Source organism: Triticum urartu, chromosome 6, assembly GCF_003073215.2.
Source record: "Triticum urartu cultivar G1812 chromosome 6, Tu2.1, whole genome shotgun sequence".
Classification (NCBI taxonomy): domain Eukaryota; kingdom Viridiplantae; phylum Streptophyta; class Magnoliopsida; order Poales; family Poaceae; genus Triticum; species Triticum urartu.
In genome coordinates, this window is record NC_053027.1 from 167929089 (window position 1) to 167956216 (window position 27128).

General features: G+C 51.8%; 1 protein-coding gene across 1 annotated transcript; it reads left to right on the plus strand.

The window, feature by feature from the left end:
• Nucleotides 1-2588: 2588 nt before the first annotated feature.
• On the plus strand, nt 2589-5613 carry LOC125517643 (G-type lectin S-receptor-like serine/threonine-protein kinase At2g19130). Its single transcript, XM_048682849.1, has one exon. It carries the CDS (start codon nt 2864-2866, stop codon nt 5369-5371), a length of 2508 nt encoding a protein of 835 aa, XP_048538806.1. The 5' UTR covers nt 2589-2863; the 3' UTR covers nt 5372-5613.
• The last annotated feature ends 21515 nt before the right edge of the window (nt 5614-27128 follow it).

Consider the following 27128-nt stretch of genomic DNA (forward strand, 5'->3'; position numbering starts at 1 on the left):
AGGAGATCTTGAATATCCGCATCGCTAAGCTTGCCTTCCACGCCAAGGAAAGTCCCATCCGGACACGGGACGAAGTCTTCAATCTTGTATCTTCATAGTCCAGGAGTCCAGCTGAAGGTATAGTCCGGCTACCCGAACACCCCCTAATCCAGGACTCCCTCAACGAGGATAGGGCAATTATGCTTCTTTGTTCATTGCCATCATCCTATGACCATTTGATCACTACTTTGACGCACGGCAAGGAGACCGTCAAGAATGAGGATATTACTGCGGCATTGCTATCTTATGATATGAGAAAGAAGAACGCGATGGAAGTCTCTCATGGTGAAGGTTTGCTAGTCAAGGGTGAACAGTGGCGGAAGGGATATGAGGCTGAGAAGAACAAGAAAAAGAAAAAGAATATACAATGTCACAAGTGTAAGCAGTAGGGACATATGAGAAAGGACTGTCCAGAACTCAATGGTGGGGGAAGTGCTACTAAGGCAACTCATGGTGATGACTCAGACAACAGTAGTGATGTTCTCATAGTATCAGACAGACGGTCAACCAAAAGTGAAGCGTGGATGTTGGATTCGGCTTGCTCTTTTCATGCGACACCCAACAGGGAGTGGTTCTCTTCATACAAGTCTGGTGAGTTTGGTTTAGCCTATGTGGGCGATGACACCAGTTATCGTGTTGCTGGAGTAGGTGCAGGCCCGTCGATGGAGGGGGCCAAGGTGGGCGACCGCCCAGGGCCCCCAAAGATTTGGGGCCCCCAAATTACTGGGTATTAGTAGTGTGTACCAATATAATCACACTTTGCCATTTAATGCAGCGGCAAGGCCTAAGCAAAGTATACAACAACAAAAAGCCAGCCCGCGAGGCCTTCTTAAGTGTTCCCATCGATCGCTAACACGCCGCCGGTTCGCCTGCTTCCGCCAAACGAGCAGATGTCGTCTCCTGCCTTTGGCCAATCGCCCGCCTGCTGCTTTCGCAGTTCCGCCAATCGCCCAAGGTGCCGTCCGCTGCTCCCGCTCGCCTGGAACGTCGTCAGCTGACCACTTCTGCCTTTCGCGTCTGCGGTTCCGCCATCGGCTATAACCCAGGTCTCCATCTACTAGGTATACAACTTAATTTTATCATCCCTGTACTTGGTAGATTTCTAATTTTGATCTCCCTGGCCTAGGTTAGGAGCAGCCGAGTAGGATGATATTATCATCATGTGTCCATGGGCTGGGTATTGATAAATGATAATGAATTTATTTGTCAACGTCCTAGGTTAGGAGTAAGATATAGCAGACTGAAATTGTGTAATAAACTAGGAGTATGCCTGAGTTATATTAGTTCTCATGTCATATGACTGTTTAAAATTGTGGTCCCAATTTTGATTCTCGTCCCGGGGCCCCGAATTTCTAGAGATGGCCCTGAGTAGGTGACATCAAAATTAAGATGTTTGACGGAGTTGAGCGGATGCTTCGGGGAGTCAGGCATGTGCCGGGGCTAAGGAGGAATCTAATTTCGCTCGGTGTTCTTCATGATGGTGGTATGGTATTCTGTTGTGATCGGGATAGGAAGACCATGAGAATCATGAAAGGTGAGGTGACCGTGATAATTGCAGGGAGGGCGGCTTTGCATCTTTACAAGCTGCAAGGGAGCACTATTGCAGGTGGAGTCACGGAGACTGGAATTGCAGGAGTAGCAGCGTCTCACGGCGGCGGCGGGTCTAGGGCAGACTCGTCGAGTAGCTCTCAGTAAGCTACGAAGAAGACAACACAAGTCCGAAGTACATGGAAGTTTGACGCATGGACAAATTCAAGGTGGTGGAGAATATTCGCCAAGGTGGAGTTTGTTGTGTTTGTGTCGAATATTGTGTACGAGTTGGGTTACGTTTGGACTTGGTGTTGTAGTATGGGTAGGATACTTGTAGTGTCGGAGTCGGACACGTTGTACCCTTGGCCTCTTATATATGAGGAGGCACCCCACGTTGTAACCCATGACGACTAGATAGCGACAATCTCGCAAGGGGTGCTGGTGGCTTGTGCCGGCGCCCGGGTGGCCGGTGTTGCGGTATCTCGGGGAGGAGCGCCCGTAGTTATTGCCCCGGGGAGTAGGCGAGTTCGCCGAAACACGTTAACAAATCTCGATGTCATCATTATCTATGATTGTTTGTTTCTCGGATGATCAACGGTATGCTTCGGATTAATTCTAACAAATACCACCCATTCCATTCATGATTTGATTGATGGCTCTGCTTTTGTTTTGTTGCAGGAGATCTATCCTTTTCACGTCCGCCTGCCGTAGCAGGACGACGGTTTGAACGCACGGCCACTCGAGACGGTAACCAAAGCCAGCCAAATTTCTCCGGCTTTTTGCTACGAATCTGCTACACTTTCTTTTTCTTTAAACTAATATATTTCGGACCGTGCACGAAAGCAAGCAGGAAATTAAGGGGGGTGCAGCCAACCAGGCGAGCATCCGTGGTGCAGCCAAAGGTGACAAATCTGTCTCCACGTACGTCACCGTGGAAGACTCCTGTCCTGCTCCCACCAGCTCCAGAAAAGCCACGGACCGGCTCAACACCAACCCTGCAGCATTTTTTACCTCTTCCCATTGACATTTTACATTTGTGGGAGGTGACAAGACAATGTGCCGTTTTGGTCGCTCGCCAGGGAAAATAGTGGCTATATATTCACGGATAGACACAGACTCCATGACGACTATAAGTCATCCAGACGACGAGGCGGGCGGCTCATCGGGCGGCCAGTACGCGACAGCGTATAGCTGCGTGCAAACGCGACAGCAACTGCCTGCGTGTCACTCGCTCGCGGTCGCCATCCACCTCTCCTCCTGATCGATCGAGAATTCAATTCACCTGAGAGAAAACATGTCGCCGACGGTCGCCGCTTTCGCTCTCGTTGCGCTCTGGTTCGCTCATTCCTGCCCGGTAGCGGCGGCGGCGGCGGCGGCGGAGACGGACGCCGTCTCGGCGCGGCGGCCGCTGCGGGGCGACGACACGGTGGTCTCGGCGCAGGGCAAGTTCGCGGCCGGGCTCTTCAGCCCCGGCAGCTCCGGCCGGTTCTACCTCGGCGTATGGTACAAGAACATCCCCGTCCAGACCGTCATCTGGGTCGCCAACCGCGCGAGCCCCCTGTCCAGCGCCGCCTCCGCCGAGCTCCGGGTGTCCCCCGACGACGGCGGCCTCGAGCTCGTCGGCGCCAGCGAGGGCGTCGTGTGGTCGTCGTCGAGATCAAACCTGTCGGCGGAGGAGTCGAACAACAACAACACTGCAGTGATCCGCGACGACGGCAACCTGGTCCTCCTCGGCGGCGGCAACTCCTCCGACGTGCTCTGGCAGAGCTTCGACCACCCGACGGACACGCTGGTGCCGGGGGCGTGGCTCGGGGAGAACAAGCTCACCGGCGAGTACCAGGGGCTCACGGCGTGGCGGAACGCCGAGGACCCCGCGCCGGGCATGTTCAGCAACACCGTCGACCGCAACGGCACCAGCGAGTTCTTCTACCTCTGGAACCGGACGCGTGTCTACTGGCGGAGCGGCGTCTGGACGGGCCGCGTCTTCGTGCTCGTGCCGGAGGCGGTCAACAACGTGCTCTTCAACCAGACCTACGTCGAGACGCCGGCGTACCGGCGGCTCAGCTGGGCGCTCTACGACAACGCGACCATCACGCGCCAGGTGTTCGAGGGGACGGGGCAGGCCAAGCAGTACATCTGGGTGCCCGCCAGCCAGCGCTGGCAGTTCTTCTGGGCCGCGCCCACCGTGCAGTGCGATGCCTACGCCGTCTGCGGCGCCTTCGGCGTCTGCGACCAGAGGAGCCAGCCGTCCTGCCGGTGCCCGCCAGGGTTCGTGCCGGCGTCGGAGCGGGACTGGGCGCTCAGCGACTGGACCGGCGGGTGCCGCCGGAACTCGTCGCTCGCGTGCGCGCGCGATGGCAACGGGTCGTCGTCCACGTCCACGTCCACGGACGTGTTCCTGGCGCTGCCCAACGTTAAGCTCCCCGACGACTCGCTCGCCGTGGGCCGCGCCCTGAGCAAAACAGAGTGCGAGTCGGCTTGCCTCGACAACTGCTCTTGCCAGGCCTACACCTTCTCCGGCGGCGGCCGGTGCGCCGTCTGGCACGGCGAGTTCCGCAACCTTCAGCAGCTTTACACCGACGACTCTGGGGCCTCGGGGTCGCCGGACCTGCATCTCCGGCTTTCAGAATCAGGGCTGCGAGATTTGAGCAGAGCAAACAAGAACGAAGGGGGCCTACCACTGCAGCTTGTCGTCGGAATCGTGTTGGCGTGTGTGGCAGCGGCATTGATCGCATCGGCGCTGCTGGCCTGGTTCCTCCATTCCAGGAGGAGGCGGCGGCGTCGGCTGGACAGCATGGCGAACGAGGCGGGCTCCTCCTTGGCCGTGTACAGCTACGGCGACCTCCGCGCCGCCACCAAGAACTTCTCCGACCGGCTGGGCGGCGGAGGCTTCGGCTCCGTGTACCGCGGCGTCCTGAAGAGCGGGGACACCATCACCGAGGTGGCGGTCAAGAAGCTGGAGGGTCTCCGGCAGGGCGACAAGCAGTTCCGGACGGAGGTGAACACGCTCGGGCGCATCCAGCACGTCAACCTCGTCCGGCTCCTGGGCTTCTGCTCGTCGGCCGACGAGAAGCTGCTCGTCTACGAGTACATGCCCAACGGCTCCCTCGAGGGCTACCTTTTCAAGGGCGGCGGCGGCGGCTCGTGCCCGAGCTGGCGCGACCGCTACGGCATCATGCTCGGCGTCGCCAGGGGGCTGGCGTACCTGCACGACGGCTGCCGCGAGTGCATCATACACTGCGACGTGAAGCCGGAGAACATACTACTGGACAAGGACCTGTGCGTGAAGCTCGCCGACTTCGGGATGGCGAAGCTGGTGGGGAGGGACTTCAGCCGCGCCCTGACGACGATGCGGGGCACCATCGGGTACCTGGCGCCGGAGTGGATCTCTGGGCTGCCCATCAGCGCCAAGGCGGACGTATACAGCTTCGGGATGGTGCTCTTCGAGCTCATCTCGGGCCGACGCAACACCGACAGCTCCGGCGACGGCCGCGGCGGCGATGATGGCAGCGACGCCTCGGAGGCGGAGGCGGAGGCAGGGCGGCCTGTGTCGACGTTCTTCCCGGTGTGGGCCGCGGGGAAGGTGGCGGCGGGGGAGGCGGGCGCCGTGGCGGACCCGCGGCTGCGCGGCGACGGGAGGGGGGAGGAGCTGGAGCGGGCGTGCAGGGTGGCGTGCTGGTGCATCCAGGACCAGGAGGCGCACCGGCCGACCATGGCGCAGGCCGTGCAGGCGCTGGAGGGCGTCGTGCGCGTCGACATGCCGCCGATGCCGCGGACGCTGCAGAACCTGACGCTGGCGTGATGCGAGGCGTGGGTTCAACTCCGGCCGGCGACGTTAAAAATCATCAAACCACATCAGGAACGCAGCAAAGCTAGATCGTTGCTGAATGATACCGCCTCAGTTCAGTTTGTAGATAGGTACAGTACTATGTGATGTGATCTGAGAGACTAGAAGAGCATGAAACTCATGACAACGGGCGACTCACGTTGGAAATACGGGACCAACTATGGAGTAGATTGAATACAAATGGTACAAGTCAGATATCTCTCGTTCAAATAGATACTCAGAGCATCTCCGGCCGTTGGCTCGCAGGAAGCGCTAAAAATCGCCCTTTGGGGGTGCACCTGTGCTAAACCATGTGCTGGGGGCGAGATGCCCCGGTCGCTGCGCCCACACTTTTTTGAAAACTTAAATTGTCACAAACACGACGCAAATTAAACCAAACTTCGACGAGTTCGTTCATATTTAAAATATATTTTAAAAAAACTGCTACTAGTCTGCTCCTTGCCGTCTCCCTCTCCGTCCGCCGCCCTTACAGTTCTACATGCCGAGGAGGCTGTAGAACCGTGTATAGTCGTCGTCGTCGCCTCCGCCGCGGCCGCCGTCCCTGCTGCAGCCCTCCCCCGGTTAGCGCGGCGAGTTGGACGGTCCGGCGGCGTCCTCGTCGTCGTCGCTATCGAGGATCACGACGCCGTGCTCGTCCTCGCGTCCACGTTTGCGGGCGGCTATCTCCTCTAGGGCCCGGCGCTGCCGGACCATCTGCTCGGCGTGACGGCGGCGGAAGTACGGCTCCCAGAGCGGGCTGTCGGGGACGTAGCGCGGCCCCTCCCTCGCCGCCCACGGCAGGGAGGCGCGGATACGCGCGATCTCCGCACGCCGTGCCGCCCCGGTGGGCGGTGGTGGCACCGGGACCCCGCCGGCGCTGATTCTCCATGCCCCGGGCACCCGCATGTCCGGCGGGACCGGGTATTCGGCCTCGAAGAGGAGCCGAGCTTCGTCCTCGTGAAAGTGGCGGTGGCCGAAGTCGTTCGCCGCCGCGCCGTCGTCTGGGAAGCGTTCGGCCATTTCTTTGAACTGGGGACGGCGAGGGGAGAGGGAGGAAGGGGGAGAGAGGGCGCGTCGGCGGTGGAGACTTTGTGCGTGCCACCGGCGCGCCGGGGGTCGGCTTATATAGGCGGAGGCGCCGCACGCACGTGTGGCCGCCGCGTTTACGCGTGGCATGCGCGGGGACACGCGTCGTCATGCCTTCACTGCGCCGCCCGTGAGGCATCAATGGCGGAGGCTGGCCGGCGCGGGAGCGCGCGGCAGCTTTGGCATTGATTCGTCATGGGAAACGAGGCGATGAGGACGACGAAGCGGCGAGAAGCGAGACGAGTCGCTGGCAAGGATGGCCCGCGGCTCTTTCGCGCCAATAACGATTCGCCCGGCGCCCCGAGCGCCCCCCAGCACGCCGGGGTCGGGTTGGGTCCGCCGGCACCAGTTTCGGCCCGAGCCAGCGAAAATTAGGCTCTTGGGGGCGCGACTGGGCCAATTTTTTGGCGTCGGCGGCCAAAAAGTCGCCCGGGGGCCTTGTTGGGGGCGCGGCTGGAGATGCTCTTACGGATCGCTATACAATGAGAAATAGATGAAATATATACATAAACTAATTTTTGAATCTTGGCGCGGATCAAGGGCCACGACCCGCGTGCCTCACCCTTGCGTGCCACAGATCTCCCTCCTATTGTTTCAACCGGATCTAGGGTTGTTGCCAATGTTGGGGTTGGGGTTTTTATTGTCGAAGTTGGACAAGTTGTTATTGCTGATGTTGCAAAATCCACCATCATCTAGCTTGAGAAGGCCGTGGGTTAGGAGCACCCACATCAGAACTGCCTTGAGGAGGATAAGAAGGAGTCGTTGTCGCTTACCGGCGGTCATCCTCCTTCTACCACGCCGGTGGCGAGGCCTACCTCTCATGCCCGCCCTCTTCATGTCGGGGAATGTAGTATTTCAAAATATTTGCCTACGATCACTCAAGATCTATATAGGAGAAGCATAGCAACGAGCGGGGAGAGTGTGTCTATGTACCCTCGTAGACCGAAAGCGGAAGCGTTTAGTAACGCAGTTGATGTAGTCGAACGTCTTCGTGATCCAACCGATCCAAGTACTGAACGCACGGCACCTCCGCGATCTCCAAACATTCTGCTCGGTGATGTCCCTCGAACTCTTGATCCAGTTGAGGCCGAGGGAGAGTTCCGTCAGCACGATGGCGTGGTGACGGTGATGATTGTCGGATTTCGGGTTCTGGCAAAACCCTTGAGGTTTGAACACTGGGGTGCGCATGAAGATCTCTCCTCCCTCTAGCTCACGCCCTCACCGTGATCTCAAGGCTCAACACGTCGAACTCGCAGAACAAAGGGACACAAGATTTATACTGGTTCGGGCCACCGATGTGGTGTAATACCCTACTCCAGTGTGGTGCGGTGGATTGCCTCTTGGGCTGAGGATGAATAGTTACAAGGGAAGAACAGCCTCCTGAGGAGAGGTGCTCTTGTGCTTGGTGAGTTTGTGTGGTGGTCTTGGTGGAATGGATCCCGTCCAAGATGAGATCCCCCTCCTCCTGGTGGAGGCTAGCCTTATATATAGAGGCCCGGGTCCTCTTCCCAAATATTAGGCGGGAAGGGATCCCACAACGGCCAATTTCAAGGGGGGTAGCTAGTACAAGCTATCCTGACAAAAGATGGTCTTCGCCTCCCAAAGGCTCTAGTGGTGACGCCGTCCTGGGCTCCACAGTGCCTCCGTCCTGCCGTCCTGCTAGTCCTGGTCTCGTTGCACCGATATGGAAACCTTTGTCTGCTGCCTCGGGACTCCTCGCCTGTGCTTGGCTCTTTAGCACCAAAGAGGAAACGAGGACACTGCGCGCGCTGGCGCCCGCCTGGCCTTGGTCGTCATGGCTTGCGTCACAGGAACCTCGCGAGGTGTCCCTTGCCTTGATCTCTCCTCCCCTCGCGAGCCAGCCTGGTGAGGCCGTCCCCGAGGATGTCTCGCGTCGTCCGCCTCGCGAGGCTCGGCCCCTCGTGAAGGTCTTGAGTGTTTGCTGGTGAAGATGGGCCGTACGGGGCCATTGATGGAGCCACGTCATGGGCCGCAGGCAGGCAAGTCTGGGGACCCCCGTTCCCAGGACGCCGACAGTAGTCCCTGGGCCCAAGGCGCGCTTAGACTTGACATCGAGGCGAAGCCAAGGGGCAAGTGCGGAGTGCCGCGGGCCCCAACAGCCTGCAACTTTGGTCGACGTGTGGCGATTGATGGAACGTGGGCGTCTCCGCTATCCCATGCTGCCTCGGCAACTGCCCGCCTGACAAAAGGCTGGCGTGGGTTGTGTTTGCCTTCATTGCTTTCCTTCGTATTGCTCCAGATCCCCTTTCTTTCCCTTCGCTCCCAGAGACTCCGGATCTGCCCAGATCCTCCTTCGAGCTTGCCGTAGATGGTGCCCAAGAAATCTCGGGCCACTTCCTCGTCGTCTTGGTACGAGCCGGCGCTTGATGCGCCAAGCGTTTCAGAGAAGAATCTTGCCACCGTGCTTCTGATGAAAGCAGAGGGTGATAAGAAGAGGAAGACTATGCTCCGGGCTGGCTCCGACGAGCCAGAGGCCTCAGGCAGCACATTCTACCCCTTCTTCATGAACAACATCGTCGCCGGGCTGGTTCCCTCTTTCTCCGACTTCTTCTACTCCGTCCTTAGCCATTATAAGATCCACGCTCTCCATCTTCATCCCAACTCCATACTCCTTCTGTCGATCTTCGCCTTCTACTGCGAGGCGTATGTCGGGGTGATGCCGTCTGTGGCGCTGCTGGGCCACTTCTTCTTCCTCCAGATCAAAGAGGGCCCCTGCTCTAGGTGTGTTGGCTTCGTCGCAGCCAACAAGACCAACGCCATCTCGAAGGCTGGGAAGAAGGCCGAGGGCTTCAGGGGCAAGTGGGGCATGATGGACGCCAAGCGTGTCCACCCCCGGCTGGTGCTGCCGACGGAGATTCCTGTGTCCCACGAGGGGTGGCTTCACGCGAAGCTCACCGACGCCCGGGCGGCGCAGGTGTTGGAGAGGATGACCGTCGACCTGAGGCCTGGTGATTCAAGGGCAGCGAAGTTGACGGGGCCCATGATCGTCAAAGAATTCGTGAAGTAGCGCGTGGCTCCCCTCCAGTCGTGCCCACACCCCTTTTGGAAGCTTGGAGACGAAGGGGACGACCTCCGCCTGCGCCAGGAAGCCCTTTCTGACGAGGAGCTACGCTCGGCTCTCCACTCCTTGGTTGGGGACGACCAAGGGTACCCGCCGGACTCCTTTGTTCCCTTGTACCGCCGCCCTGATGGGGCGAAGGTTGTCGCCGCTCTGCCTGTCTTCGACGAGCGTGGGCTCGTGCCGCCTGTGCCCTCAAACGTCCCTGCAACGGCGGCTCAGGTGGACTTGTCTTTCGACGAGTCTTAGGCGGAGGAAGAGGAGGAAGAAGAGGAGGAGTGCGACACGGAGGCGACCTGTGAAGGGGCGGGGGAGACCTCCCCTTTGCGCAAGGCCGACATCCTCTGCACCCTGCCTGATGACGATGACGAGGCCGATGCCCTTCTGGAAAGTAGGCAGCTGCATGCGGCCAGTGGCTCCTCGAGGTCCGAGGCCAGTCCCCGAAGGAGGTCCCTGGCTGTGATTCCGACGAGAGGGAGGTCGACGCTAATTTCCCGAGGTGACGCCCGTGCTCTGATGTTGCCCGGAGCAGCCTCCAACACACCTGCTGCTTCTTCTTCCGTTCCTGGTGCTCGCGCGCCACGCCTCAGGCCGCGAAGCTTTCAGGCTTCAAGCTCAGGAAGCAGATAGATTACACTGTGGTGGACTAGTAAGTACTCTTGTCCTGTCTTGTTTCTGCTTCTCCTGTTGACTCTTAATGCTTCTCTGCTGCAGCAGCAGGCCTACACCCGCGGGGAAGAGGAGGAAGGAGGAAGTGGTGGTATTGCTCGGGACCCCATCGCCAGCGGCGGCTGTGCCCCTCTTCGTGGAGAAAGGCAGTGACACCGCTCGCGTTTCTCCGGCATGATCGTCCTCAAGAGGCTTGGGGGATCGTCCTCAAGAGGAGGTGGCCCCTGCTGTCCCACTGGCTCCGGAGGTGCCAACGCCTGGCTCGGTTGCTGGGTTCCCCTAGGCTCAGGAGCCCCCAGCCTCCCAGGCCATGGTGGCGATGCTGGCTCCTTCTCCTCCTGCCGCACTGCTGACATCAGACCCTTCTGCTTCCCCTGACGTCCTGGAGCACGCTCTTTCTACGATGACCCTATTGCGAGAAGATCTTCAAGGCACATAACCCCGCCTGGTAGCTGGGCGCCTGGAGCTGGTCTCTAGCTGGCTTCACTCAGATGTGTCCGTTTGGGCGGCATTGAGCCAGGCGGCAGCAACCTCCCAGAAGGACAGGCAGCCCTGAAAGTGCGTTATATCGACTAGAGGGGGGTGAATAGGCGATTTTTATGAAAGTCTTCAAAACATGGAAGTTATGAAGACAAACAGTAGAGATATGCCCATTACTATGCGGCGGAAGTTAGACTACACTAGGCAAGCCATGGTCAAGTATCAACAGAGTGAAAGCATAGTGACAAATAGCTGTAGTGTAATTAGGATCAGGTAGGAAGATACTATGAAGCCAAACAGATCATACACTCGCGTTGTGAAGACAAAAGATAGAACAGGCACACAATGACTTCACAATGAGTGATCAGTAAGTAAAAGGAAGTGAAGATAAAACCAGTGACTCGTTGAAGACAATGATGTGTTGGACCAGTTCCAGTTGCTGTGACAACTGTACGTCTCGTTGGAGCGGCTAGGTATTTAAACCTTAGGACACACAGTCCCGGACACCCAGTCCTGAACACGCAGCTCAGGACACCAAGTCCTCACCGTATTCTCCTTGAGCTAAGGTCACATAGTCCTCGCCCAATCACTCTGGTAAGTCTTCAAGGTAGACTCCCAAACCTTCACAGACTTCGTTCACTGGCAATCCACAATGTCTCTTGGATGCTCTAAACGCGACGCCTAACCGTCTGGGGATGCACAGTCCTCAAGTGTAATAAGTCTTCAGATCACACAGACAAGAAGACTTAAGTGATGCCCAATTTACTCTGGCTCTGGATGGTTAGGGCTTTCTCCTCACTAGGAATTTTCTCTCAAAGGCTTCGAGGTGGGTTGCTCTCAAACGACAAAAGCCGTGCACTGAAATCTGAGCAGCCAGCCATTTATGGTTGTAGGGGGTGGGCTATTTATAGCCACTTGGCAACCCGACCTGATTTGTCCGAAATGACCCTGGGTCACTAAGGAACTGACATGTGTCTCAAGGTCAGATTTCAAACTCTCATGGCAACTTTACTTGGGCTACAAGCAAAGCTGACTTGTCCGGCTCTGGACAAGATTCGCTCTCATTGTCTTCACTCGAAGACATAGGTTTTTGGTTTAGGCATCACTTCAGTCATTCTGACTGGTTCTCCTGGACCCCACTTATCAGTACGGTGGTTCCTATGACTCAACACAAAAGAAAAAGAACTACGAAAGATCTAAGTCTTCGAGCTCCATAGGCTTCATAACGTGTCTTCTTTTGTCATAGTCTTCAATGTGAATATCTTCATATACCACCTTTGGCTTCAATGTCTTCATACATTTTTAGGGGTCATCTCTGGTAGTAAAACCGAATCAATGAGGGACTTCTACCTGTGTTATCCTGCAATTCTGACAAACACATTAGTCCCTCAACTAGGTTTGTCGTCAATACTCCAAAACCAACTAGGGGTGGCACTAGATGCACTTACAATCTCCCCCTTTTTGGTGATTGATGACAAACTAGTTGAAGTTTTCAATGGGGAATATAGTCTGTGAAATTGTAAAGGATAAGGAATTGTCTTCATAAGTTGCAAGGGCTCCCCCTGAAGATGTGCATATAAGTTAATTTGCTTTTGGAATGCAAATGCACATGGCAGGTTGTACTTGTGGAGATCCACTTCAGCTTATGATGACAATCCACTATGCATGTGAAAGTATATGAAGATAATGACATGCATAATGGAAAATGGACGTCTGCAGAATGAGATAAGTGCGGAATTTATCGTCGCACATGCGGAATTTATCTTCGCAAAACAGGGTGGCAGACAAGTAGCAGACGACCATCGAGTTTTAGTGTTACAACTCAAAGAACCAAATGAAGCAAAAACGAGAGTTGTAAGCACGAAGCAAAATATAGCAAAACATAACGCACCCGCCCATATGGACCCGCTTGAAGACTATCAACCCATATGCTTCTCCCCCTTTTGTCAGCAAGGACCAAAAAGGTTTGAAGACATAGAGTGTCTACTCGTTCCCAGGAGCAACAGGGTCGTTGGAGGTGTTTGGCGGTGCAGAAGAGCTTGGAGGTGCTGAAGCAGGTGGCGGTGAGGTAGCATCGTCTTCTTCATCAATGATTCTGGCAGTGACTGTGGTAGCAGATGAAGAAAACTCAGAGTCTTCAAGTGATGGTGTGCTTCGCATCACAGCCCTTCTAGGAGGTGTGGTGTCAAACTTGAATCGCTCAGTGAAGCCATCCTCTTCAAGTTCAGCTTCAGTACACATCATTGATAGCCCTTTCCATGTACGACGACATGTTTCATGGGTAACGAAAGCATTCTTGGTGGCAAGATTTCGAAGACGGTTAACATCCACCAAGAGGCTTTTCATCTGACGCTTTAGCCAGTCATGATGCCTATCTTGTTTTTGATGAAGGGCCACAAGAAGCTCTCGGTCATTGAGAACACGAGTGCGCTTCTTGGGTCTTGAAGCAGTTGCACTATCAGTGGCTTCAGTTGAAGCAGGGTGTGGCGCACGTGTAGTGCCAGCCAAAGGATACACCCTGGAGATGGCTTCAACACCTTCATCGTTCTGAGTGAAGCTCTGGTGTTCTGCATTCTGAAGACTCAAGGGTTGCTTGGCAGGCTCAGGATATATAGCTTCAGCAGAGGTATCCACATCTGGCAAGAAGATCCGATGGTTGCGGGCTGAGGGCTGATATGAGATCGCAGAGTGAAGCTTGATCAGTCTCATTACCCAAGGAGCATAGAACTTTAAACCAAACAGATCTGAGCCTGATGCAGCTAGTTGGCGTATGAAGAAATCATGTGCGTTGAAGCATTTGCCATGAAGGATACAAAATATCAGAGTCTTCATTGCACCCTCGATCTTGGCATTTGGAGAGTCCCCTTTGATAGGCCAGAGAGTCCGCCGGATAATGTGATAGATGGTTCCGGGCAGGTACTCAAAGTCTTCAACAAAGAACTCTGTTGGATAAGGAGCATCGCGGGGCAGTGGCTTCATCATGGAGAGCATCTGACTCATATTCGGTTCAGGCCTCTGGAATATGCTCTCAAGAGCTTCAGTGTGTAGTGGACAGCCTTCCTCGAAGAGTTCGCCAGGAGTGGGCAGGCCGGTGAGCTCAATGATATCGAATGCATTGGCTTCGTGATGGACATTGCCGGTCATCCACTCCAAGGCCCAAGTCTTCGGATCTCTGTTGTATCCTTTGATGTGGAGGGTGGCATAGAATTGCAACAGAAGCTCTTCATTCCAGTGCTCTTCATCAGTTACAAACTGCAGCAGACCCACTTGCTTGAAGCAATCCAACGCTTCCTCTAAACAGGGCAGACCAGCAATGGCTTCAACATCAAGGCGCTTGTGCGGGAAGATGTGACCTTGGTTGTATAGGATGCATGAATAGTAGCTGCGCTGAGGATAGCTCCAGAACCTATCTGATGAAATCCTTTCCCTTGAATAGGGGTTCTTGGAGCTATTGAAGAAAGTATTATCTGCCCTGAAGCCATTGATGTTGAAGGAGCCAGGTGCTGATGCAGGACCTAGGAACCTTGGCAGTCTAGGGATTGGCTTCTGGACCTGAGGCCTGTGCTCAACATGGTAATCAAATTGAGGACTTGCAGCAGACTCAGGAACAGAAGTGTCTGGATCAGTAGCTTCGCTGTCTTCTGAAGCTTTTGGTGGGGAGGGCTCCACATTGGCTTCAGTGTTGGTTGTGGCAGCCTCAATATTTTCAGCCTCCGCTTGACTAGCTGGAGGGTCGGTCACAAGCACGTTCTCCTAGAGAACTGCTTCTTGGTGGAGCATAGGAGTGGGCTCTTGTGATGCTTCTTCTGCGGCTGATGCAGCCGGAATGTCTTCAGCATAGACTTGAGGCCTTAGACCTTTACGAAGCCTACGGAATGCAGACGACGCCTGTGGGGTTGGAGTGGGCTGGGCCTCATTGTCTTCTTCCTCTTGAGGGCGATCTGCCCATGACGCATCTTGTGCAATTGGCGTCAGAGGACGACCAATGCTGATGAGTTCACTGTGTTCATACTGAGGAAGGGCTGCATCATCTTGTACATTGTCTTGATGACCAATGTCTTCAGCAGCGATGGGGTCAGCTGCTGGAATGTCTTCAGCTTCAGGAGCCTCTGTGGAAGCAGGCTCATGAACTGTCAATTGTCGTTCTGCGTTGGGGTGAACCATAGAAATAGGTTCAACTATCAAGGGCTCTGTGGGAGCAGCCCGAGATTTCTTGATCTTTCGCTTCTTCTTGCTGGGGGCAGTAGGAGAGGCTTCAGAGCTTTTCCTCTTCCTGGCTTCAGCCTCAGCAGTTCTTGTCTTCTTGAGCTCTGAAGCTGTTGACCGGCTCTTTGACTTCGAGCCAGTCGTTGCAGTTGGGAAGACAATTGGAACTGCTTCTTGCCTTGGTGCCTCTGGTTCAGCCATAGCAGGCTTCTTCTTCTTCTTCTTCGTGGCCATCTTGGGGTTGATGCCAGGACGCCCAAGTGCCTTGCGCTTCTCAGCCTCATTGTAGTCTTGCACACATCTTTCAGCCAGAGACTTCATCCGCTCACGTGAACCTTGAGCTTCTGCACGCTTCTTTAGAAAGTTTTCCTTAAGTTCGTGCAACATGATCTTGAAGCTCTTCACTTCTTGCATGTTGAGCTTGGCCATATTCTTCTTGAACTGAGCCTTTTCATGATCAATTTTCTGCTTCAGTTCAACAATGCGCTGGGAAATTGCAAGTTCTGAAGCAATAGCGCCTTGGAAGGCGACGCTGAGGCCAATGGGCAGCTGCAGATCTTCGAAGCTGATGTTTGGTGTGGCAAACCATCCGTCGATGAAGTTATGGATGATGGCGACATCAAAGAGAGGCAAATTGTTGAAGATTTCAGCTTCTTCTTTGCTCTTGATGAGCAGCTCGAGAGCGTCATCTCCAAGATCTTCATCACTTGACAGATCAATGGCTTCGCTGCGCAGAATGGCAGCAGCAGTGAGCTCTTTGCCGGTGTGTGGCTGAGGTATCCTGGCCTTCTGGGGCTTGGAGACGCGGGATACGTCTTCAGACTGCACACTGTCTTCAGGAGGTGCAGTTGCCAATGGCTTCGCCCTTGAGATTTTTGGTGAAGGGGCCGGCTTTGAAGCTTTTGGCTTCTTCGACTGCTTTGGCTTCGGCACAGCAGGAGCTTCATCAGACTCAGAGTCAGCTGGAGGGTCATTCACGGCAGTCCCTTAGACTAAGATGCGGGTGATGAGGCCCTCAAGGTTGGCATACGGACCGATGATATTGGGTTATGCGTCGCGTGTGCCATCTGCCCTTGGTGCTGAGGGACCAGGGTTGAAGTCTAACCCAAATTTCTTCTTGTTTTGCTTCGCTGATTGTTGGGCAAACTGGAAGTTGCGCTTGAACAGATTGTCATCACGGCACCAGAGTAGTGACGACGGATGTGCTTCAGCAGGCTGTGGTCCTCGGACCATGCATGGGTAGAAGCCTTGAGCAATGGCTTCATCTCTGGTCTTGGGTATGAGGTTCTTGTAAAGGACGTCCCCCCACGGTCTCTTGATGGCACTTTTCTCAGCATACTCTTGGGTTGTGAAGCGGTATTTGAACCATTGTTCTGCCTAGTAGCGTCGAATCCATTGGATTCGGGTCTTGCGCTGCCCATAATTCTCTTCAGGATCTGTTTTATACATTTCTGCCAGGTCTTCAGGCAGATCTTTGGAAGTTCCTCCATGTCATTGTCTGCCCCCCTTCCTTGCTGCTGCTTCTGAAGCCATAAACTTTAACTTGAAAGGCTTCAAAACTTTCAAAGGCTTCAAAGGCTTTCTTTTGCTGGACCAACAGGAACTGGCTTCAGGAGAATTTATGTGTTGCTGTAGGAATTCTGCAAATGAATGAAGACTATGAGAACCGAAGGATTCTCCCACGGACATGTACCTGTGACAGCATTAAGGTGCGAGGGAAGGGGAAGAGGTCATATGCATTCTCAGAAGGTTTTGAAGATTAATCAGTTTAGAAGACATTGACCTCATCGTGCGAAGACATTCACTCATAGATAAGAAGTTGGTTCCAGATTTGTACGAACCACAGATCAGTACAAGTGAGGAATCTAACTACTTCATGAAGCACAAGTGAATATACTAGGCATGTTATGAGAGGCAGATAGAGAGATCTAACTTATGTGAAGAGAAACTTCTTATGGTAGAAAGTGACAGAACCATGAGATCAAAAGGGGCTGTAAAAAGAAGTTTTATTTACCACACTTGGAACTGCTAGACGAAGTGGGAGATGATGCCGAGCAGTTCAATCCTCCGTGCCCTAACTTGGCAACGGAAGACACCTACGGCGACGGCGGAGAGGACGATGTCCACGATCGGCGTGAAGACGGCGTCGGAGAGGTTGCGGCAGCGAAGCGCTTCGTCGCCGGCGTCGTCGAGAGCTAGCGGTGGCGCTAGGGTTCGTGCGAGGGTGGAAGAAGGAGATAATGACCGCAGTAAGTGTGAATTTATAGGCACATGGGCGGCACTGTGCTATTACACAGGTGCCCCTGGCAATTCGCATCTGAGGAACGCGTGGCCAGTTTGCGGAAGTTGGGGTTTGTTCCACGTCCCACGCACGCCTGGATTGTCGAGCGGTCGTTCCTACTTCTCCGGATTTCTTGTGGATGAATGAGCATTGAAAATGGTTTCAAAGGTTGTCTCTGTGTCTTCTGCTGACAAGGACGCAGAGAAGACATTCGACAGTTTCAATAGAATGCATATGACTTGGAGAGATAGAATTTGAGATAAAAAGCATAGAGAGATTAGGGTCCGATCACATTCACTTAGTTCAAAAGATTCAACCAAGAAGACATAGCTATAAGTGAATGCTGTAGAGGATAGAACACTAGTATATGTATATCTATATAATCAACGTAGTGAAGATAATCATGAAGACATGTTAAGATTGAAGCCAAACCAAATGTGAAGACATTGCAAGGTAACGCCATGAGTGAAACACTTCAAAATAGAACGTTTGGTGGTGGCGTTACCCACCGTATAGGAAGTATTAGACCCAGACACGGCGCACAATTATCGTGGAGCTCCGAAGTCAAATTCCACATTAATGTATTCACACTTAGAATGTATGTCTTCATTGATTGAAGATATACTTCACTTCGTGTGTTGCACATCTAAGTCATCAATATGCATAAGGGTTAGGATGTGTGCCTGATCACAGGACATTTGAGGATTCCAGGATATTTAGCTCACACCGTAACTTGCAAAACCTCTTCTCATCCAAGGGCTTGGTGAAGATATCTGCCAATTGCTCTTCAGTGTTGACGTGTATGATATCAATGTCTTCCTTCACAACATGATCTCTGAGAAAGTGATGACGAATTTCAATGTGCTTTGTCTTCGAGTGCTGAACTGGGTTGTTGGCAATCTTGATGGCGCTTTCGTTGTCGCAGTACAGTGGCACTTGCTTCAGATGAATGCCATAGTCCTTGAGTGTTTGCTTCATCCACAGAAGCTGAGCGCAGCAAGATCCAGCAGCAATGTATTCAGATTCAGCAGTGGAGAGAGATACACAGTTCTGCTTCTTTGAAGACCAACATACAAGTGATCGTCCCAGAAAGTGACATGTGCCTGATGTAGACTTGCGATCAAGTTTGTCACCAGCATAATCAACATCCGAGAATCCAACCAAATCAAACTCTGAGCCCTTTGGATACCATAATCCTAGAGTTGGGGTGTGAGCCAAATATCAAAGAATTCGCTTCACAGCTAAGTGATGCGACTCCTTTGGTGCCGCTTGAAATCGAGCACACATGCAAACACTAAGCATAATATCTGGCCTAGATGCACATAAATAAAGCAAAGAACCAATCATGGAGCGGTATACCTTTTGATCAAACTCTTTACCATTGTTGTCAGGACCTAGATGATGTTTGACTGGCATTGGTGTTGTGAAGCCTTTGCAGTCTTGCATACCGAACTTCTTCAGGCAATCTTTGAGATACTTTTCTTGAGATATGAAGATGCCATTGCGTTGTTGTCGTATTTGAAGACCAAGGAAGAACTTCAGCTCCCCCATCATGGACATCTGATATTGCTCTTGCATCATATATCCAAACTCTTCACTGTACTTCTGATTGGTGCAGCCGAAGATAATGTCATCCACATATATTTGGCACACAAACAGTTCACCATCATATGTCTTCGTGAAAAGAGTGGGATCTAGGGAACCAGGTATGAAGCCTTTGCTCTTCAGGAAGTATTTGAGTGTGTCATACCAGGCCCTAGGGGCTTGTTTGAGGCCATACAGTGCCTTGTTGAGCTTGTATACCATGTCAGGATGTTTTGGATTTTCAAAGCCAGGCGGTTGAGCAACATACACTTCTTCAATCTTGTCATTGAGAAAGGCACTTTTCACATCCATTTGATATAGAAGTATGTTATGATGATTTGCATAGGCCAGCAGTATGCGTATGGCTTCAAGCCTAGCCACAGGAGCAAATGTTTCATCGAAGTCAATGCCTTCCACTTGAGTATATCCTTGAGCAACGAGACGAGCTTTGTTTCTGACAACTTGACCATGCTCATCTTGCTTGTTGCGGTATATCCATTTGGTGCCTATTATATTGTGCTTCTGTGGATCAGGACGCTTAACCAGTTCCCATACATTATTCAGCTCAAAGTGTTGAAGCTCTTCTTGCATAGCTTGAATCCATTCAGGTTCCATGAAGGCTTCTTCAACTTTCTTGGGTTCTGATATTGAGACGAATGCGAAGTGCCCACAGAAATTTGCTAGCTGAGTTGCCCTTGAACGAGTGAGTGGACCAGGTGCATTGATGCTGTCAATTATTCTGTCAATCTGTCTTCATTGGCAACACGAGGATGTACAGGGCGAAGACTTTGCTCTTGCTGATCTGTGTTGTTGTTGGGAGGAATGTCTTCAGGCTGAGCATTGTCTTCATGTTGATCAGGTGCTGAGATGATAAGTTCTTCTTCAGGATGAGCTTCAGAAGGTATAATCTCTCCAGTTCCCATAAGCTTGATTGATTCACTAGCTGGAACTTCATCTAGCACATTTGGCAGTTGCTCTCTTTGTGAACCATTTGTCTCATCGAACCGCACATCCACTGTTTCAACCACTTTGTAATGAAGGAGATTGAAGACTCTGTAGGAGTGCGAATCCTTTCCATATCCAAGCATAAAACCCTCATGTGCTTTTGGTGCAAACTTTGAGGTGTGGTGTGGGTCCTTGATCCAGCACCTTGCACCAAATACTCTGAAGTAATTGACATTTGGCTTTTTGCCAGTAAGGAGCTCATAAGATGCCTTGTTCAGAAGCTTGTGAAGATAAACACGATTGATTGTATGGCATGCAGTGTCAATGGCTTCAGTCCAGAATTTTCTTGGAGTCTTGTATTCATCTAGCATCGTTCTGGCCATCTCAATGAGTGTTCTGTTCTTGCGTTTGACGACGCCATTCTGCTGTGGCGTGTACGGAGCTGAGAATTCATGTGTGATGCCCAAGGTATCAAGATATGTATCAAGGACAGTGTTCTTGAATTCAGTGCCATTGTCACTTCTGATGTGCTTTATCTTGGCGCCAAAATTGTTCATAGCATGATTGACGAAGCGTCTGAAGACATCCTGCACTTCAGTCTTGTAAAGGATTATGTGCACCCAAGTATATCTAGAGTAATCATCAACAATGACGAAGCCATAGAGGCAACCAGTAGTAGCAAAAGTTGAGTAGTGAGTGGGACCGAAAAGATCCATGTGGAGCAGTTCGAAGGGTTGAGTAGTAGTCATGATTGTCTTCAAAGGATGTTTTGCCCTCGTCATCTTCCCTGCTTCACAGGCACCGCACAAGTGATCTTTCTTGAACTTGACGCCCTCGATGCCTATGACATGCTTCTTCTTCGCAAGGGTGTGGAGGTTCCTCATGCCAGCATGCCCAAGCCTCCGATGCCAAAGCCAGCATTCTGAAGCTTTTGCAAGAAGACATACTGCAAGTTGTGGCCCTGCTGAGAAATCTACCACGTACAGATCATCTTTTCGATACCCTTCAAACACTAGAGACTTGTCAGATTCCATTAGTACTAGGCAACGATATTTTCCAAACATTACGATCATGTTCAAATCGCAAAGCATTGAGACAGACATTAAGTTGAAGCCAAGGGATTCAACAAGCATGACTTTATCCATGTCTTGATCCTTTGAGATTGCAACTCTACCTAGACCCAATACCTTACTTTTACCAGCGTCAGCAAATGTGATGTGGCTCTTGTCGGATGGACGTAAGGTTGAGTCCATAAGAAGGCTTCTTTTGCCAGTCATGTGATTTGTACACCCACTGTCAATAATCCATTCTGAAGACTTTGAAGACGCGGGTGTCGTACCCTACAGTGCAGTTAGGGGGATAGGCTTCACGAAGAGAATTGTGAAGCAAAAACATTTGACGAACCAGCGGGTTATGAAAACTTAGATCCAGATTAGGACTAATAGGGAGAGTAGCATGCGATTCAGGAATGAAGTACATAATGATGCCATTCGGGCATTTTATCTTGCGCCCTACAAGTTTTTTTAAGGTCCCCAGCAATAGCGTCAGAAGATTTTGGTTTTCTGCTGGAGACCTTTCCCTGCAAAAGAGAGTTAAGCCTTCTTAACCACCCACATCTTCAAGGGTGGCTTAGAAGCAATAAGTCTAAGTGCAGCATCTGAGAATTTTGGCTTTGAAGCCTTAGCAAACAGTCTTGCAGATGGACAATAATACTCATAAGAATAAGCAGAATAATTTTTGGTCATATGAACATGACGGTTTGATGAACCGCTATCATATTCATATGCCTGAGTATGGTTTCCCTGAAAAACATTTGCGTTAGTGCGACTCAGGTGAGTCCTTTGTCTGTATGAAGCCTTTGAACCGTATGAAGCCTTTGGTCTGAGGTTTGTCTTCTTCAAGTGAGGTGTCATGAAGACATTCACAGGAAGATTTTCCAGACACTTTTTCGGGACCCAGATCTTCTTCATAGGCGGTCCATTCCTGCAGTTAGTACCAATGTACCTGGCAAACACTACACCATTCTGATCTTTAAACAGTACATAGTTTGCATCAAAGGATTCATCAATGATAATGGGGTTAGCACAAGTGAAGCCAAATAAATTGGATGGATCTGCTGAAGGTTCCTTTGCAGCAACCCACTTGGTTTTGGGGTACTGCTCAGGTTTCCAGTAAGAGCCATCTGCATTTATTTTCCTTACGAACCCTATACCCTCTTTCCTAGGGTTTCGGTTCAGAATCTACTTTTTTAGGACATCACATAGCGTCTGATGCCCTTTGAGGCTTTTGTACATCCCTGTTTCAAGCAATGTCTTCAACCTAGCATTCTCATCAGCAATAGCAGTGGTATCCTCAGCAGAGGGGTTAGTTACCACATCAACAGTTGAAGATATTGCAACAGCAGTAGCAGTGGAACATTCAGCAACAGAAGTAGCATTATCACGCTCAATGCGTTTAAGACATGGTGGTTCAAATTCTTCCTGAGCGGAACTGATCTGTTCGGCGCGAAGTGACTCGTTTTCTTTTTGAAGATCTTCATGAGCCGCTCTCAATTTCTCAAGTTCTTGCTTCCTTTGAAGATAATCATAGGAAAGCTTTTCATGAGTTGTTGAGAGAGTATCAAGACGATCTTCAAGTTCCTGATACTTAACGTGAAGATTTTTTATGTCTTCAATTAAGGATTCAGATCGAGTCATTTCAGCACCCAACAGATCATCGCTTCTATCTAACAGTTTTTGAATATGTTCCATGGCTTTCTGTTGTTCAGTTGCAATTTTAGCAAGTGTTTTGTAACTGGGTTTTGAATCACAATCAGAGTCATCGTCACTGGATGTTTGATAGCGAGTAGTGCATGTGTTTACCTTGGCACCGCGTGCCATGAAGCAGTAGGTAGGAGTGGAGTCGTCCTTGTCATTTGCATCGGTGTCGGTGATGAAGTCATTGTCTTCAATGTTGAAGATGGACTTGGCGACATATGTTGTAGCCAGACTTGCAACGCCAGAATCAGACTCCTCCTCAGACTCCACCTCTGCCTCCTCAGAAGCGGACTCCTCCTCAGAATCCATTTCCTTGCCAACAAACGCACGTGCCTTGCCAGATGAGCTCTTCTTGTGTGATGAAGACTTTGAGGAAGACTTGGAAGAAGAATTTGAGTATTTCTTCTTCTTCTTGTCGTTAGAGTCATATTCCTTGCTCTTCTTCTTCCTTCTGTTCTCATTGTCCCACTGTGGACACTCAGAGATAAAGTGTCCAGTTTTCTTGCACTTGTGGCATGTTTTCTTCTTGTAGTCATGAGCAGAAGCTTCATCATTCCTTGAGCTTGATCGTGAAGACTTTTTGAAGCCTTTCTTCTTGGTGAACTTTTGGAACTTCTTCACAAGCATTGCAAGTTCCCTTCCAATGTCTTCAGGATCATCAGAACTGCTGTCAGATTCTTCTTCAGATGAGGAAACAGCTTTTGCCTTCAAGGCACGAGTTCGCCCATAGTTTGGACCGTAGATATCTCTTTTCTCAAAAAGCTGAAACTCATGTGTGTTGAGCCTCTCAAGTATGTCAGACGGATCGAGTGTCTTGAAATCAGGACGTTCTTGGATCATCAGGGCTAGGATGTCAAACGAACTATCAAGTGATCTCAGCAGCGTCTTGACGATTTCATGTTTGGTGATCTCAGTGGCGCCGAGGGCTTGAAGCTCATTTGTGATGTCAGTGAGCCGGTCAAATGTGTGCTGGACATTCTCATTGTCATTTCGCTTGAAGCGGTTGAAGAGGTTGCGAAGAACACTGATTCTCTGATCTCTCTAGGTTGAGATGCCTTCATTGACTTTGGAGAGCCAGTCCCAGACCAGCTTGGATATCTTCAAGGCACTCACACGACCATACTATCCTTTGGTCAGATGACCGCAGATGATATTCTTGGCAGTAGAGTCCAGTTGAGTGAACTTCTTGACATTAGCAGCAGTGACACCTTCTCCAGCCTTGGGAACGCCGTTCTCGACGACATACCATAGGTCAACGTCAATGGCTTCAAGATGCATGCGCATCTTATTCTTCCAGTAGGGATATTCAGTTCCATCGAAGACGGGGCACGCAACAGAGACTTTGATTATCCCTGCAGTCGACATAGCTAAAACTCCAGGTGGTTAAACCGAATAACACAGAACAAGGGAGCACCTTGCTCTGATACCAATTGAAAGTGCGTTATATGGACTACAGGGGGGGTGAATAGGCGATTTTTATGGAAGTCTTCAAAACATGGAAGTTATGAAGACAAACAGTAGAGATATGCCCATTACTATGCAGCGGAAGTTAGACTACACTAGGCAAGCCATGGTCAAGTATCAACAGAGTGAAAGCATAGTGACAAATAGCTGTAGTGTAATTAGGATCAGGTAGGAAGATACTATGAAGCCAAACAGATCATACACTCGCGTTGTGAAGACAAAAGATAGAACAGGCACGCAATGACTTCACAATGAGTGATCAGTAAGTAAAAGGAAGTGAAGATAAAACTAGTGACTCGTTGAAGACAATGATGTGTTGGACCAGTTCCAGTTGCTGTGACAACTGTACGTCTGGTTGGAGCGGCTAGGTATTTAAACCTTAGGACACACTGTCCTGGACACCCAGTCCTGAACACGCAGCTCAGGACACCAAGTCCTCACCGTATTTTCCTTGAGCTAAGGTTACATAGTCCTCGTCCAATCACTCTAGTAAGTCTTCAAGGTAGACTCCCAAACCTTCAAAGACTTCGTTCACTGGCAATCCACAATATCTCTTGGATGCTCTGAACGCGACGCCTAACCGTCTGGGGATGCACAGCCCTCAAGTGTAATAAGTCTTCAGATCACACAGACAAGAAGACTTAAGTGATGCCCAATTTACTCTGGCTCTGGATGGTTAGGGCTTTCTCCTCGCTAGGAATTTTCTCTCAAAGGCTTCGAGGTGGGTTGCTCTCAAACGACAAAAGCCATGCACTGAAATCTGAGCAGCCAGCCATTTATGGTTGTAGGGGGTGGGCTATTATAGCCACTTGGCAACCCGACCTGATTTGTCCGAAATGACCCTGGGTCACTAAGGAACTGACACGTGTCTCAACGGTCAGATTTCAAACTCTCATGGCAACTTTACTTGGGCTACAAGCAAAGCTGACTTGTCCGGCTCTGGACAAGATTCGCTCTCATTGTCTTCACTCGAAGACATAGGTTTTTGGTTTAGGCATCACTTCAGTCATTCTGACTGGTTCTCCTGGACCCCACTTATCAGTACGGTGGTTCCTATGACTCAACACAAAAGAAAAAGAACTACAAAAGATCTAAGTCTCCGAGCTCCATAGGCTTCATAACGTGTCTTCTTTTGTCATAGTCTTCAATGTGAATATCTTCATATACCATCTTTGGCTTCAATGTCTTCATACATTTTTAGGGGTCATCTCTGGTAGTAAAACCGAATCAATGAGGGACTTCTACCTGTGTTATCCTGCAATTCTCACAAACACATTAGTCCCTCAACTAGGTTTGTCGTCAATACTCCAAAACCAACTAGGGTGGCACTAGATGCACTTACAAGCCCAGGCCACGGCCGCTCACGAGGTGGCGCTGAAAGACGCCGGGGCCGCCCAGGATCGCTGTCAGTCACTGGAGGCCGAGCTGGAGGCGATGCGCAACAAGCGTGTAGCCGAGGCGCGAGGCCGCAAGGCGGATGATGAGAAGATGAAGGCCTGGGAGGACGCCGTCAAGGGTCGCGACGCTGAGCTGGAGCTGTTGGGGAAGGCACATGCCGCGGAGCACAGCCGGTTGGAGAAGCTGAAGCGGAAGATGGAAACGGAGAAAGCCGAGCTTGACGCCAAGGCGACGGTCCTGGCCGAGGACCGCGCGGCCTTCAAGTACCTCGAGGAGAGGTCCCGCATGGCGCTGCGGGCACTCTATGAGAAGGTCTTGGAGGAGCCACTAGCCACCGTCGACGAGGGCCCCACCCAGCTGCTTCCTCATCTGGTCGGGGCGCTTGAAGAGGTCATGGACGGAATCGGCCCCTTGGTAGAGGGAGAGGCCCGCATACTTTCCTCGGCCGCGCTGACACGCGTCTTCAACCACCTCCATCTTCATGACCCTGCCGCCAATCTCGACGAGCTGCTGGAGCCTGTGGACGACGAGCGCTGCGCAGCCGCTACCGAAGCCGTGAAGGGCCAGGTGGAGGCTCTGCTGAGGAAGTTTTGCGCCTTCGACCCTGCGCCCCCAACTGGTGACGTTGCCGAACCTGCAACTCCAGCTGGCGGCTCAGGAGAGGGCGACATCACCGTCGAAGGGACACCTCTTGCAAGTGATAGCGGCGTACAGGGATGATGGGGTTACCTGCCGGCGGCTCCTTTTCCTGCTTTGCTTCTGCAACATGAACCGTGCCTCGTGGAGGCATTTAAACTTGTGCTTGGTATTTGAGAAACAGTATGTCTTGTAATATTTGTTTGAAATTCCGCTATTTCCTTTCCGTTTGCTATGGTGTTCTGCGTCGGCAGGGCCCGACCCCACGCATACCTCAGCCACCATTGGGCCGTCCGGATCACCAGGACGGACCAAGGAGTGAGGGGCTACGTGGCCAGTTAGGCTCCTGAGTCGTGATGCTCAGGAGTCCCCCTTGACGCGCAAACAACATATGGAAAGGAGATGCGAGAGTAGGCCTAGTGTTCTACGTCGGCAGGGCCCGACCCCGCGCATACCTCATCCGCCGTTGGGCCGTTTGGATCACCAAGACGGACCAAAGATTGAGGGGCTACATGGCCAGTTAGCCTCCTGAGTCACGATGCTCAGGAGTCCCCCTTGACGTCCAAACGACCTTCATACCTTGGCTCCGCTTGGAAGGGCGCGTGACGACCAGGTCCGAGGGACCTGACAGGGTGGCGTACGCTCGGGCGTGACCCGAGCACATCCCCCGTTCCTAGCCCCCTCATGTGACTCTCCCGAGGGGAGGCGTTGTGATGAGGCCAGACACTAAGCTCGGAGGCTCCCTGAGGTTGATACGGCCATGGGGATGATGCATCTCCAACGTATCTACTTTTTCAAACACTTTTGCCCTTGTTTTGGACTCTAAGTTGCATGATTTGAATGGAACTAACCCGGACTGACGCTGTTTTCAGCAGAATTGCTATGGTGTTATTTTTGTGCAGAAATAAAAGTTCTTGGAATGACATGAAAATCAACAGAGAATATTTTTGGAATATATAAAAAATACTGGCGAAAGAATCAAGGCCAGGGGGCCCACACCCTGTCCATGAGGGTGGGGCCATGCCTACCCCCTGGGCGCGCCCCTGCCTCGTGGGCCCCCTGGTGCTCCACCGACCTCAACTCCGACTCCATATATTCACGTTCGGGGAGAAAAAAATAAGAGAGAAGGATTCATCGCGTTTTACGATA

What these genes read in the sequence shown, in the direction of transcription:
- LOC125517643 (XM_048682849.1), top strand. Translation starts at nt 2,864, where the DNA reads ATGTCGCCGACGGTCGCCGCTTTCGCTCTCGTTGCGCTCTGGTTCGCT.